Here is a 15,872-nt window from a genome sequence, read left to right as displayed (position 1 = left end):
TTTTTTCAGCATATACATCAATATAGATGAGGATCGCTTATTCTCTATGCTCCAACATAACAATAACAGGCACCTAAAAAGTAGAAACAGACAGCCACACACGCATACATACAATTTATATAGAGATTCAAAACATAAAAGTAGGGCACTCTATGCATATCGTTGAGCATATAACTTTTTGGACAATGCCAGGCATAGCTTGCCCTAGCTATTTTGTTTAATTTATGAAAGGATAAACAGCATTCTAATTGATATTTTCCAGATGCCAATTAAAAGAACATGAAATTATGAATACTTAACTAAAAAGATCTCAACTAAGTACTTTAAATATTAAATTTCTTGAAAATGTTTGAACAAAAATAGATCAGAATGAGATGGCCTTTGTTTGCCTGGAAAGGAACGGAACACATTTCAAATAAAATACCTATATCTACTTCAACATGAGAGCTACTAATCTAGGGAAGCAATTTTCATTAAGTTACATAGTAGTGCACTTCAAAACTCAGCTTCTTGCTTCAGGTATTCATTACACTAAATATTGTCTTCTGCATGAAAACCTTATTGCCAGACTTACTATGAGTGTTTTCCCATCAGGAGCAATGTCACGGTCATGAAAGCACCACAGCTCAACTCCTAATTTAGTTAGAAACTCAAAATTCGCTTTCACTGCAGTAGCAATCACATTGGAAAGTCATAACCAAGAGATGGATAGAAAAGCTAATTTTAGATAAATTTCACATAATGTTACTGTGATTTGAACTGTTCAGGTTAATGGAGGTTTTTCTTGCAATAATAACTGCATGAAAAGTTATGCTTGCTTCATTAAACAGTAAATACAGAGAGAAAGTGAATCTTACTTCTTCTTAGAGCCATAGCTAATGAGTTAGTGCCATCTTCCCATGGCCAGTTCTTGGTTGGAGCCCCAAATGGATCAGCCCCACTGCCACGGAATGTATGCCAGAAAGCAACACTAAATCTCAGCCAATCCTGTAAAGATGTAGAATGTGAAATCATTGTTTCTGGTAAACATATCAATATGAATTTAGCTGTTTATGTAAACATACCGATGGAAAATTTGCATTACAGTATCTTAGCTAACATCCATCTAGTTGATGATGTAATTGAAATACACAAGATATGTGGCAGAAAAGAAACGAACGATTAAAAAAAACTACAAACCTTCATACCTTCATTTTCTTTCCAAGAATCTCTTCTTCTGCATTATACCATTTGAATGCCAGAGGGTTCTTACTCAATGGCCCCTGGAAAACCTCAAGACAAAAGATGCTTAGAATCAAATGGCTAGCCATTGTAAACCCCAAAATACAAAATTTATGATAAGCCCACAAAGAAGTTATACACACATTTCACCACTGACACCAACTAATGGAACAAATAAGTTTCGTTCAGGTACTGTCTCGAGGTACTCGGAAGTTCAATTCGACCAGTAATCTTACATGTTCTGTAAGATCTAACCATTCCTGGAGGAAAGGTTTCCTGCCAATTACAGGATATCAACTCCACAGCAATCTCCATCCAGATTATGTGTTGGTAACCATTACTTGCTTCTATATTTTTTAGTTTTACTTTAAAAAAAACAGTTTTTCTTCTGTTTTTTTCTCTGCCACTTTGGGTGTCAGTCATAAGGATAATAGAGCCTGCTCCCACTAACTGATCCCTCAAGTCATGACAATTGTGAATTTGCCACTTATGTTGTTTCCTATGACCTGGACATAATTGACCTAATCAAATCAAATCATCTTGAGCTTATCTGATTGCTATTGCTTTCAGTTGAAAAAGATGATGTTTTCAAGGAGTGCTTCAAGAAATATTCCTCAAGGGGCTTCACCGTGAAAAGTGGACTTGCTTTGACTGATGTGCCAGATATGTTCCCAGAAACAAGATATAGGAATTGGAAAGAAACAAGAAACAGGGCTAGAGGGTTTCAACTTTCAAGGAATAATGTAATGTTCCCTATGAATTGATTGCCTATGGAAGGACGAAATAGCCTATGCGGCCCTGTAGGTTAGTCTTCATAAAGGGGTAAAGACCCAATTTTTCCAATGTTGGGGCAACATTGTGCAAAAGTTGGGGTGGCTGGGGCAAAAAAAAAAAGCCAAAATTGGGGGTTGCACCCACAACTCCTCACATTTGGGAACCCATGGAGAAATCTATAAATACAAGAGAGTTAGAATCATTTGATCATCCTTGGATTGGATTAATTTGTCTTAGAATCATTTGATCATCATTGGATTTGATTAATTTGTCTCTATTTCTCTTTGAGCCTGGGTTCTGAGGGTTTTAAGTAGTGTGGAAAAAGTCGGAAAAAATCGGGATTAAATCCCAAAAAGTCGCCAAGACATCCCAGGCCGCGGATAAGAGGTGGAGAAGTGGAAAAAACCCATCATTTTTCGCTGTTTTTGCTCCCATTCATCTTTGTGGAGAGAGGAGTTGTTTGCAATTGCCCAAGAGGAGGAGATTTGCTAGTTTTGTGGTGGGGATTTAAAGATTTGTCCACTGCTCAACGTGAGAGATTCAAAGTGTCGATTTGTTGCGGCCAGGTATGTATTTCAATTTCTCCCTTAATCTTAGTTACACAAATGGCTTCTTAAATCTTTCTGTAATTTTATTAGTTTGTTTTTATCTTATTTTTGCTTAGAATTTTGAATCAAAACATTGCTTAATATCTAGATTGAAGTGAAACTTCAACTTTCAAGAATCAAATGACAAAAATCCAAACCCTTGTTTAGTGAATCTGAGTGTGTTCAAGTGAGTGAGAAGAGGCATTTAAAATTTAAAATCAACAATTACATTTGTGTTCGCTTCTTATGTGATGGGCAATTTTTTATTTTTTTCAAAAAAAAATTGTGCCCAGGTTCAAATTCAAGTTCAAAGTTTCAAACAAAATGCCAAGGCTTTTAGACCCTATGTGGGAATATGGTGAACCTAATTCTATACCCAAATCTGGGGGGGTCAATAGAATGTATTTGACTTGCAAGTTGTGTGGCAAGCATATGTCAGGGGATATCAACAAATTAAAATTCTATTTGGGGCAAAATGTAGAACTTTGACCAGATCCATCTCTGGAAATCATCCGGCAGGCCATTAAATCGTTGATGGATAAAGAGGAGAGCAAAGACACCAGGGCAGCACTAAAATCCTAAATTGTAGGGGCCTCAAGAGTGGGGGGACGTGAGAGTGGTTCTTCAACATCACCTTCCACACCCACATGTCCCAACCCCTTAGCTTTCTCAACTTCTTTTGTTCCTAGAACCACACCCAGTGCACAACCTGGCATCAAATCGGCACTTAAAAAAAGGAAAAGGCAGAAGTTGACAAGTTGGTCAGTAAGTGTCTTCTATGGAGTGATGTTCCTTTCAACATTGTCAAGACAAACTGTTAAATTTGGCAACTAGGGCCAAACTTCACCTTGGACAGCTCATATGATGAAGCTGATGTTTTTATTGGATTTCTCTTTCCGAGAGGTGTAGGATTGATCTAAAGATCATCTCATTCTGACATGTACATATGGAATTATGAATTTATTTCTTTATGGACAAATTGTCAAGGTCGGCCAGCAATCTAATGTAGGCTCAGAAGCCCAAAAGTCATGTCTCTTCACCCTCAACATTGCATATAAATAGAAGGAGCATCTACCTCATTTGGACACTCATCATCACTCACATATCTCTCTCTCTCCCCATCTGATTGGGTGTACGAATTTCTGGGCAGCCTCTCTCCTCCACACGTGCGAAGGACAAGTCTGTGATTTTCTGTTTTATGCGTTGATCGAATTGCAGAAGGGTAGACCAGCATTGACCAAGCAGCATTTGACCTTGTTTGATTGCGATTTTTCTTGGAGAAATTCTGTTTGGACAAGCCGCATTTTTGGGCACAAAAATTGAGGCATTATGAGTTGTTTGACTAGCGTTGACCACAGGTTTGACTCTACGTTGACCAAGTTTCACTAATATTTTCGGAACTGTTTTGGGTTGTTCGCACTGTCCTTGGAGGTCGAATTGACTAGGTTTGACCGAGCTGATTTGGAGGAAGATTTCTGCTAAGTTGACTAGCATTGACTTTCTGGTTAGGGCATCCTGTTGACTGCAATTTGACTGGATAAAATTGACTGTGATTGGGCAAGTGAATTTTGTATATTGTACTCTTTCTCTCTGTTGAACTTTTGAAGAATAATAAGAAGAATTGATCAAAGGGTTTCCCCACATTGGGGTTTTTTCCTAGCATCCGCCAAATATTGTGTCCTCTTGTCTTGGCTTGTCTTCTGCATTTTATATATGTTCTATCTGCATTTACTATCTTGTTAATGTGATTGCTAATCTGGAAATTGATATTGGGCTTATAAGAAAAAATGAAGTAAATTGCTCTTAAGCATACATAGAACATACCATTGTTATCTAAAGTTAACACAAACCCATTCTACCAACCTATGTTTGATGTTGTTGTTGTCGTTGGCCCGAAGTACAAAGCCCCTAACCTTTGCAGAATTGAGAGGGCCTCTTCTTCAAGATGAAAACACTGATTGCACTTCTAGATTGGAGGAGTTTAGGGCAAAAAAGCACAACAGGTAAAAAAAATTCAAATTAAATTTTTGAATTCATTTGATTATTTTTAATATTTAAATTTTCTAAGTAGTAATTTACAATCTGTGACCCTAATACAGACTGGAGTCCCAACACCTCAATGACATGGTCTACATCTACTACAATCTTCGATTATGGGTGAGACAACTTCAAAAAACTCTTGATATGGAAGCCATCTCATTGGACAATATTGATACCACTGCTGCATGGAGGGTCGAGACTGAGAGACCGACCATGGACTCAATCCCTGATTGGTTAGATGTGGATCCAAGGGCACTAGCGACAGAGGAGATAGTAGTTCTCGGGGAGGGAGAGCCAGAGGTAGAGGAGGAGGAGCAGCCTCAGGGTCAGGAGGCAGAGCAAGAGGAGGAGGTGACACCATCTAGGATGGGTAGTAGCAGCATAGGACATAGGCCACCTCTTTTATTGGCTTCTAGAGGACAATTGAGTCCATTTGTATCCCCAGGAGCTGGACCTTCTTCCTCTAGCAGAAAAGGCAAAGCCATTCCCTATTCCCGTAAAAGGGGCAGAGGATCTTAGTGGCTAATTACTTTATGACATGTAGATGACTCATGATATACATTTATTATATTTTTTGTTGGTATTTTGACTCTTGAGAGTTGAGACTGAGATAGGACTCAAGATTCAGGAGTTGATTCACTATTTTGATATGTGATGTAGCACTAGACTTCATATACATATTATATATGAGTGTTGATAATATCGTCGAGATATCGGCGATCTTCGGAAATATCGCGGTATTTTCGGCGAGCTGAAAGATTGCCGAGAAATATCACAATATTTATGAGAAATCATCAATATCTCGACAAAATATCGCGCAATGATAGGAAAAATCGTCGGGCAAGTTGAGCTGCGGCTAGAAAAGGGAAATTGCTCATTTCGGTTTCTGAGTCTTGGAGAAGGAAGAGGAAGAGCTTTGTGGTGGTTGTCAAGGAGGGATTGGGGATCAAACAACCATTATCACCACCCACTAAGAATTTTTTGTGGATCAAAGATTGAAGAACAATGAGACGAACTTCATTTCTTCCATTAAGAGATATGTTCTTAAAAACCCCTATGTTAATGATTTTTTTCATAGATTTAGGGTTATGTTTGCTTGCGTCTTTGCCTACCAACATTTTGCTTATTTTTTCCATTTGCTATGATTTTCATGCCCATGAGCCAATGCAAGGGTTTTCTTCATATTTGGAGAGCTTCATTTCTTTTTTTAACTTTCTTATGCACCCTCTTATGGCCATTTTTCATTGAATTCATATTGCAAATAATGTAGTAAAAAACTTTTTTTTTAAAATGAGGTGGTTATTACTCAAAAAAAATTTGTGTATGGGTGTTTAATCATTAATTCCAATTTTTAGTTTTGTTGGTGCCCTAGGCTTGAATTAGTTCACTAAAAATATGCCAAAAGCCTTGGACCCATATTAGGAGTATGGGGACCCTGATGGTGGGACAAATCAAGCATATCTATCATGCAAATTGTGTGGGACAGGGATGACAGAGGGGTTACACAATTGAAATACCATCTGGCTAGACCCCCTAGACTTGATGTTGGGCTTTGTACAGTTTCCAGTGGCGAGCTTATACAAAAATCTCTTAAAGCAATTGATGAAAAAGACAGAAAGAAGGAAGAAGCGGAAAGAAACAAGGTTGAACATGCAGGTAGATCTTTCAGGATATCTTCTTCTGATTTTGAGGCTAAGGGTAATGGGAGGGGGCTCCACAGCGTCACCTGCTATCGCTAGTGCTAATGTTATTGGAAGTGGGAGGTCATCAATTTTTGTTCCACGAACAAGGCATGGAGCACAACCTTCCATAAAATCAATTGCTTAAAAAATGGAAAAGCAAAAAGCAGATAGAGTTATGTGGAGGTGTCTTTTATGGAGCGACTTACCTCTCAGCATCACCAAAACCAATCCATTTTGGCAACCAATGTGTGATGTTATTGTTGTTGTGAGCCCAAGGTACAAAAGTGCTACATATGAGGTGTTGCAAGGGCCAATACTTCAAGCAGAAAAGCAGGACATCAACTCTAGATTGGCGGAGTTGAAACAGACATGGGAAGTGTCTGCATGCACAGTGATCTCTGATGGTTGGACAGATAGGAAGGGTAGGACCCTTCCAAATTTCTTGGTACATTGTCCTAAAGATACCATGTTTATTAAATCAACGGATGCATCAGCACATATAAAAGATGCAGCAATGATATGTGAGTTGTTAGATGGGTTCATCTAGGAGATTGGTGTGCAGAATGTGGTGCAAGTCATAAAAAATAATGTAGCTAATTATGGGCCTGCCGGCAGGATGCTTATGGAGAGGCACCGCACATTGTTCTGGACTTCGTGTGTAGCACATTGTATCGATTTGTTGCTTGAGGATATGGGGAAACTCTCCTTCATCAAGGAGGTCATTGATATGGCTAGGAGCGTCCCCAAGTTTATAGCCTCGTGAGAAGATACACTAGAAACAAGGAGTTGCGGTGTCCTCCAATCACACGTTTTGCCACCAACTTTATTACTCTTCAATCTTCGCTTTGATGTTGGTGTGAGTTGAAGCAAATGCTTGTTTTTTAAGAGTGGCATGATTGTAGATATAGTAGGAGACAAAACAGGAGAGCCATTGCAAAAATGGTGTACACTGACACATTTTGGCAGGGAGTAGAAGAACTGTGCTCAATTAGTGAAACTACAGTAAAAGTTCTGAAATTGGTAGATGGGGACAAGCCTGCAATGGCATATTTGTATGAGGCCATGGATAGGGCCAAGGAGGTCATTTGTTCTTATTATGCAGATAAGGGTTCTGTTGGGCTTGATAGACATATGATGTTGTGGAATGTGATTGATAGTTGGTGGACAGGGATGCTTCATCAACCCATTCATGCAGCAACACTCTTCCTCAACCCCGCATTTTCATAGAAATGCACTTTTCATTTTGATGGCAAGGTGATGGACGGCTCCATTCCTGTATTCAGAGGATGGTACCTGATCCTGAGCTTCGTAGAAAAATCAATCGCGAGATATAATTTTTTTGGGATTGTGTTGGCCTATTTGTCTTCGATGATGCTATTGGGGAAGGACCCTCTTCATGCCACATAAGTGACAAGTCATCACTCGTTAGAATTTTCAATTTAGAATTTACTTGTTTATAATTCTAGATTTTTAAAATTCAATTATGTAACTTTTATTTGAAAGTTTAATTATGTTTTTAATTTTTGACTTTTTTTATTTCTTTATTTTGTTGTAGATATTTGGTGGCAAAGCTATGGTGCAAGGGCACCAAATTTGCAGAAATTGGCCATAAGAATCCTGAGTCAAACAAGTAGCTCTTCAAGGAGTGAGCACAGAGAAAATACACTCAAAAAAGCGCAACAAGTATAACTTTGAGCTTCAGCCTTCAGTTGAGGAATTACATTTATTGTAATTTTTTATTTTTAATTTATGACCCTCAAGCGTCAAGACTCAACACTCAAAACTCATTAGTTGTTTTGACAATCTTACAAGTTGGAATTCTCACGCCTCAATGATTTAGTGTATGTGCATTACAATATCCGGCTTCAAGTGAAGCAAATAAAAGCACCAATGGATCCAGATATCATTTTCTTAAACAATATTGATGTATTGTCTCAGTGGAGGGTGGAATCTAAGGTGCCCATCTTGGAGGAGTCACCTTCATGGTTAGAGCCAACGGATCCATTATTACAGGGGCAGCAAAAGGAGGAGGACTCAAGGGAGGAGGAGCACGAGGAGGAGGACACTGTGGGAGCATCAGCATCAACACCATTAGCTATAGATATAGGAGAGCATGGCTACATACCTAGCACTCATTATTTGACATTAGATGCAAGGGCAGGGCCTTCTACTCCTAGGGGCAGGCCTGGCAAACAACCCATCATGTTTTCCCGTAAAAGGGAGAGAGGGCACTGATTTCAGATAGATGGCTGCTAGTGTTATTTGTTTTGCTACATATAACTCATGATGACAAGATAGTTTTATATAGGTGGTGTTATTTTGTATTAGTTCTCCACATTTGAGTCCTTGATTAGACAATTAACAGGGATCAGTAAGATTCAGTATTGCCTTTGATGAATCATTTTTATTTTACGTCATATACATCAATGCTTTCTTCATATTTATGTGTCAATGTGTTTATTTCATGTTGATATTGCTTTATATATTTAAAAATCTGAAAAAATAAAATAAAATGAATATATTATGTATTTTTTATGCTTGCCGATATTTTAGCAGATATTGTCGATAAGATGTTTTCTGGACCCTCATTGATATTTTGCCAATACCGATATTTTCAACACTGTTATATATTAGCTTTGTTTACATGTTTATGTGGAAATTCATTTATTTGATGATACTTTAGATACTAAAAAAATAAAAATAAAAAGAATATTTTTGTATTTTTTTAATTTTGCCGACTTTTTCAAAAAACTCCCTACTTTAACGAGTTTTCCAATATTTGGACCTTTGCCGATTTAATCCCAACTTCGACTTTTCCACATTGGTTTTAAGACCCCTTTTTCTAATTAACTTCGGTGGAGGTGACCCCACCCTATATAATCTCTTTTGTCTAGTTTCAGTGGAGCTGATCCCATCCTACCTAAACACTCTTTTGTCTAGTTTCAGTGGAGCTGATCCCATCCTACCTAAACACTCTTTTCCTTGTTCTGGCGGCACAGGTCATTGGAGCAGTCTGGTTCAGTTTAAGGATTAAAGATTTACATTGTTCTAACTTCTCGCACAGCATTTTTATCTTGAACAACTCGGATCTATCCTGGAAGCAGCTCTCTAAGGTTAATTGACTGGTCAACAAGCATCCCTCAGCAAGCAGCGAGATTCTGGCAGCAACATTCGTCTGGGCAGCAAGCTTTGGAGACCACAGGGGCAAATTTCCTGTCTGGTACCGCCCTTTTAAGACAGCAACTCACACTGAACAGAGTGACCGGACCCTACTGCAGCTTCAGCCACTAATCCAGGAGGCCTTCCTGAGGCCAGCTATTACAGTTCAGGTCTCCTGGTATTTCCAGGACAAATTGGGACACGATACAGTAACAGTACAGTAGATAGCACCGTAGTAAGAGACAACTAGATTGGACAATATAGCATAGTCACATTTGAACATTGATTTGCTAAGTTCTGATATTGCAAACAATGGTAGATTGATTGGATTGGATACATTAACCATTGTGGGCAGTTAACCCTATCTTCTGTAACTTTTCTGAAGAATTATGTCACTGTCAGTGGTATAGACAAATGCTATAGCTTATTGAAGTTTGGTTGAAGAAATATACTACTGTTCAAGATCATTATATTGTGCATTAAATTGATGGATGCCCACCATGAATAAATAAATGTGTCCTGTTGTTAAATCATTGGAAAAAACCTAGATAAACATAATCCATAGGGCAAGAAAAAAATACCCTAGGACATTACAAATAAGAAACATAAACACACCCCTTCCCAGTGTATTATGCATATAAAATTGATTGGTAATACAGTGTCAAGCTGAGCTTGGCATAGAAATGTGAATGGAACGAGAAGGAGGTCTCTTAGTTAAGTTTACAGTAACCACAATGTGCCAGGTATGTTACTAGAAACGAGAAACCAGAAAGGGAACAGAACAAGAAACAGTGTGAATGGTAACAGCTATGCACCAGCCTATTACCAGAAAAAGAAAACAGTATATGGAATAAGATAAAATAATTTTACTAACGTCCAACAAGTGACCACAAAGTTGGTAAATGGGACAGAAAAATACTTCCCACACGTAAACAAACAGTAGAGCGAAATCAACTCCTATCGCTACTCTAATAAGAGAAGAGGGAGAGCTACTAATTGCTATTTAATCAATAGAAATGCAAAATGTAGCAGACACAAAAACTACAGGGTCAAAGAGATTAAAACCATGTCAAGCATACAACGTTGCAATCGATACCCGCCGGGGCACAAAACAGAGAGGGGAGAGGAAGGGGATGGATGGCTCCCGATCTTAATTAGCGATTACTGTGAAGGGACCAATACACCAAAATCGCCCAGGACTTACATCCAACTTCATCCCTAATGCATTTAAAGCTCATACCCTACAAATGGGGCAGAGCATAATGACAATGAGGCAGAGCATAGTGACAATGAAAGCCTGGTATACAGCTTAACCCTCCATCCATCATCCTCGCCAATAAACTGATGCCAAATGCCCCATTGGCTGTTAGACAAGATGTTGGCTATTAAACAAGATTTTGGGGAGTTAGTCAAAATTTTGAGATTATGCCCAATTGGCAGTTAGACAAGATTTTGATATTAAGATAAGAATGTACAGAAAGTGAATGTCACTTTAAAAGATAACCACAAAAGTAGTTCAATCTCACTAAAAGACACATTCAGCGTAAATACAAAGTGGAGTGATCCAACAACTCCTAGACAATGTTGAAAGCTAGAAAAAAGTGAGAGAGAACTATTTTAATTGAGAAAACAGAAAGGCCATACCTCATACTTTATCTTCGAAATTCCTGGAAAGAATTCCCCTTCCCATTCCTTCTGAATGCCAAAGTCGGACTCCAACCCCGGCTCGGCGCGGCAAGTCCTATCCGCTATAATCTCATCCTGCTCGATCGGAGAAACAAACAAAACGCCACCATAGCCAAATTGAAACAATGCAGAAAACAAATTTTAAAATCCATTACAATAATAAACTCTATAGTGTTCAAAACTTATAGCACGCTCCAAAATCGAGACTACTAAGTAAATGTGTTCAAATTCCGTCCACCAGCACCAAACATGAAAATCGCCTTAAATAGAAAAGGATTAAATTAGATTTTCAGAGATCATCATATTCTCCATCCATAGAAATAGTTTGGCCCTGAGAAATTTATAGGGTCCACAAGAGAATTACCTCGGAAACGGCTACATGTAATAAGCATAAGCAGAAGAAGAGTAACAGAAGCAGAAGCCTTGCAGTTTTCATTGTTGCTAGCATCTGTGATCATCATCGTAATAATATCATTGTTATTAAAAATCCACTTCAAATTAACCCTAAATTCAATTAACCACCAAATTTTCTGCATTGAAGCCAAACCTAATGAATTAATTTCCCGGACAGAACAGAAAATTAGCCTTCGATCAGGGTTTTAATCCCCGACAGAATAGAAAATTAGCGTTCGATCGAGGTTTTTAATGTATACCGAGGTCTGTAGATCGGTTTTAGTAACAGAGTATGTATGGCCGACTGCAGACAAACGCTGTGGCCAGTAAAGAGAGGGTTGACGCTTTATAGTGCCTCGTGAAGAGTTTGCTCGCTAGTCGAGAGCAGGAATGTATGCCGCCTTTAAAATGGATAAGGAAAATGACACGTCACTCCGACGTGTAAAATTAACTTGAAAGCGTGTTGGTAAGAGGCCAGCTTTGGTGCTAAAAACTCATTTCAAGTACAAAGAAGGGGTTTAGTGTCGCCACGTGTAGTGTGAGTTCCATGAAGCAGTTTTAAGTGTCGCATAACCATTGCCTCAAGGAGTTTTCTCTCTTTAGTCTAATGTCCATGTGTTGGAAAATCTATTGTAGAAAAACTGACTTGTTGGATTGTCAAATTACAATGGGAGGGAAGATGGGTGAGTTAACCTACCCCAAATATCCAAAATATGTTTGTGGATGTGGTTAATTTTAAAAGGTGTATTTAATTAGTTTAGTGGTATAAATTAAATAAATGATAAGCATCATAAACATTAAAATATTTGTCTAAGAAATATTTCATATTGTTTAGGTTAAAAATGTTGAGGTTTTTTATTACACTAAAATTGAGAGACTTGAGTAAATTTATAAATTATTATCATGACTTCTTTTAAGTGGTTCCGGGGTGGATCTTAGAGTGGTGGTTAGTGATTCCCAATGAAGTGAGTGTGAAAATCCAACACCTGCCTCAAACACGCATTGGAGAATCGAATCCCAGTGAAGTGAGTGTGAAAATCCAACACCTCCCTCAAACACGAATTGGAGAATCGAATCCCAGTGAAGTGAGTGTGAAAATCCAACACCTCCCTCAAACGCAAATTGGAGTGAAGTGAGTGTGAAAATCCAACACCTCCCTCAAACGCAAATTGGAGAATCGAACGTGGACCAAGGCTCTAATACCATGTTGAGGTTTATCATTACCTTTTTTAAAGTGGTCCCAGAGTGGCGGTTAGTCCGTGATCGATTTCCAATGAAGTTAGTGTGAAAATCCAACGTCATAAAAAATAACTAAATTATAAAATTATAATTTTATTTTAAATTATTACTATTAATTATGAAAAAAATTAATATATGAATTAAATTGCACTTTTAACCACAGAAATTCATCTGGCTTTATCGTGGACATTCTTAATTTATAAATAGTTTTTGTTACAATAATATGGGTTACCAATACCACACACTCAATCTTACATATGTTGATATGACATTTTTAATTAATTAATAAGATAAATTAATTAAAAGAACATAATTAACATGGAGATAAATCTTTTACAAGGGTGATAGGGTGTTCTATTTAGGCACTCTGTGGTGAAAAGGTCACAAGTTTGACACTCTGTGGGCAAAAATCCAGTCATGCTAAGGGCTAGTGTGCCCCAAGATGAGTGTGACAGCTTAGATGCCCCTCGGTCACGGCTACTCAAGCCACAACTTAAGCGTGGCAGTCATCTTGAGACTCACATTACCTAACAAACCAAAAAAAACTTGGAGATAAATTTTAACCCTTGATATATGTATACTACTCTCACCTTATTCCATGGAGGTTAAACCTCCACCATCCACCTAATAATTATTGACAATTAAATTAAAATTCTAGAAAACTAAATAGACATGCCTATCAAAATGTTTAGTTAAAAATATTTTAATATAAAATATAAATATGGAAATTTTGATGTGGATACATATTATTTATTTAACAATTTAATTATAGAATTTCACAAACATATATTAAGGGCATAGTTTAACTTAGACGAAATAGCCTTTTTCACTCGAATTCACCAAAATCTGGCAATACAATTCCAAGATTTTTTGTTGTTAAAAATACATTTTTGAATGCATAAATGGATTCAACACCTTGAAAAACTGCAGGGAACTCTAATTATGCAAATTAAACAATTTAAACTCAAGTTTTTAAAAATCTCAGTCATATTTTGATTAAAATTAACCTGAAAATGGTCGTGAAAAATCTCATTTTGTCTATAAGTTAGACTACGCCTATATTAAGTATGGAAATGTATCTGGTTAAAAAATGTTTATGTAAATATATATTTATGTTAATTCTTACAATATTGCATTTATATGTGCTCTAAGTCCATACTTTGTATTTTATTGTATGTATTTTAAAATGAAAATTGTGTCATTTTATGTATTAAGTTATACAATAATTTAGCCTTGAGGTTTAGTTCGATTGGTTGAGCTCCCAAGGTCACGAGGCCAATTTTCCTCAACGACCTCGGGGTTAGGCTTTGCTAATAAGCTGATGAGATGTAATCCCTTAGGGTCGATCTGCTTGGATATTTCCTCGAAAAAAAATGTTATACAACATTTTTTTATATATTATGAGAAACTCTTTCAAGTAATTCAAGTATATTCATGGGCCTAGAGTATGTCCTAAAACTGTTTTTGGTTGGCTAAGATATCGTCTTCCTCATATGTAAGGAAATAAGTTAACAGCCCAGGGCCCAGAAGCATCTGGTAGGAGTGAAAGCTCACCCCCTTACAAACCACCAACGGGTAATTTCAAGTGGCGTGGTTTTCCTTAAATAACAGTGATGAGTTAGTCTACATTCGCAAATAGCAACTAGTGATGGTTGTCCCCACTGTTGGTTTGACAACTAAGTTATGATAAGTTTTCCCACTATTTAAAAAATTCAAGTTTATTCATCAAACAAATTATATGTTCATGTCTTTAATAATGATTTATTGGTCTCTATATATACCAATTTTCCTTCATAGCATATCTAAACCTTTATCAAACCAATCCCTATTATATATACAATATACCTCATTATATATACACTCAACCTTAATATACTTCTATTAGGTTCATCATAATACACATATTGGTTCACTATATGAAATATCTAGCCAAAGGAAAATTCTACATTTTGGGGGATAGTTTCAATTTTGACATTGTCTTCCACCACCATGCCTTATGTCCTATTAATTCCTCCTTGATCTGATCTTTAAGCCTAATTTTGTTGTAAATTTCTTTGAACTTTATTTTGTACCAAACCACCCTGTCCTCTTCCTCCTTTAGTGTTATGTCACTTTGTTTGAACCTGCGAGTGTATTGATTCCATTCCATTGTCATCTATCCTTGTAAGCTTGGTTGGATAACATATTTCCAACCTTAACTCTAGATTGAACTAGCTTCTAAATCAGTTATGTCTAGCGAATTGAATATCTCTTTGTTGTGTAAAAGATCAATTAAAGATTCTAGTAGCCGAAAATTTAAAGAGCATCACAACCATGAGTCCTCATCAATTTTCACACTATTTCCTTTGCCTATTCTCCAAACTACCTGATTCCCTATGAGGGGAAATGCCCTTACCGTTGCTTTCGGGATAATTAAGCCCTACCATGACCTTTGGGTTCATTTCTTATCCATTTATTTATTGATCTAAGACTAATGTATTTTTCCATCATTATTTAGCCTTGGAAAACTTTATTGTGCATTAACCTTCAAAATTTTGGGTGCTAAAGTCACTCCGAAAATGTGGATGTTTTTGAGACCTCATCCACCATATTCTTTCGATTCACATGAAGCTAAAGCACTTTCTTCCTTATTATTTCTGAAATACCCTTGGGAATATGTACTATTAACAACAAGTAAATTGAGATTCCTCTTAGGATTGATTTTACAAGTGTTGACCTCCCACCTCCAAACAACCATCTATAGCACTAATTTGTAACTCTCCTCTCTATTTTTTAATATAATCATAACCAATCTCTAGACCTATAGTCCTTAGGTTTTAAGTAGAACTAAGTTAAAAGGAAGGATATGCTTACATTGTCTTTCTATTTTTACCTTGGAATTGTTGGAAAGAATAGAGAATTTGTTAATGTTTACCTTCATACTCATTAGCTTGATGTAAATATATAGGATTTTTTTGAACTTTTTTCTATTTAACTCCCTAGTCAAAATCGAATTACATCAATGAGATATATCAAATGTGATAGTGATATTGAATTCCCCATTTTTATTCCTTTGATTGATCTTTCTCTTTTATGTGTTGAAATTACCCTA

The 15,872-nt window shown here is 37.0% G+C and overlaps 1 protein-coding gene across 2 annotated transcripts in view; it reads right to left on the bottom strand.

Annotated features, from left to right (window-relative positions):
• LOC149138474 (xylose isomerase-like) overlaps nucleotides 1-11,957 on the bottom strand; it is a 59,062-nt gene extending 47,105 nt beyond the window's left edge. Inside the window, exons 1-6 of one of the 2 annotated variants that reach the window (XM_089446279.1) lie at nucleotides 11,803-11,957; nucleotides 11,514-11,597; nucleotides 11,108-11,224; nucleotides 1,188-1,262; nucleotides 858-987; nucleotides 575-666 (exon numbers count right to left, since the gene is read on the bottom strand). In XM_089446279.1, coding sequence (XP_089302405.1) covers nucleotides 575-666; nucleotides 858-987; nucleotides 1,188-1,262; nucleotides 11,108-11,224; nucleotides 11,514-11,597 — 498 coding nt within the window. In that variant the 5' untranslated portion in view covers nucleotides 11,803-11,957. Of the gene's footprint in view, nucleotides 1-574; nucleotides 667-857; nucleotides 988-1,187; nucleotides 1,263-11,107; nucleotides 11,225-11,513; nucleotides 11,598-11,696 lie in introns of both variants that reach the window. The other variant, XM_089446280.1, reaches the window with a different exon arrangement.
• Nucleotides 11,958-15,872: the final 3,915 nt, after the last annotated feature.

This window comes from Pinus tabuliformis, chromosome X, assembly GCF_031772625.1.
Source record: "Pinus tabuliformis cultivar Carrire ecotype Pingquan chromosome X, CPIR1, whole genome shotgun sequence".
NCBI lineage: Eukaryota > Viridiplantae > Streptophyta > Pinopsida > Pinales > Pinaceae > Pinus > Pinus tabuliformis.
Note: the sequence above shows the minus strand (reverse complement) of the source record. Positions and strands in the feature narration are given on the sequence as shown.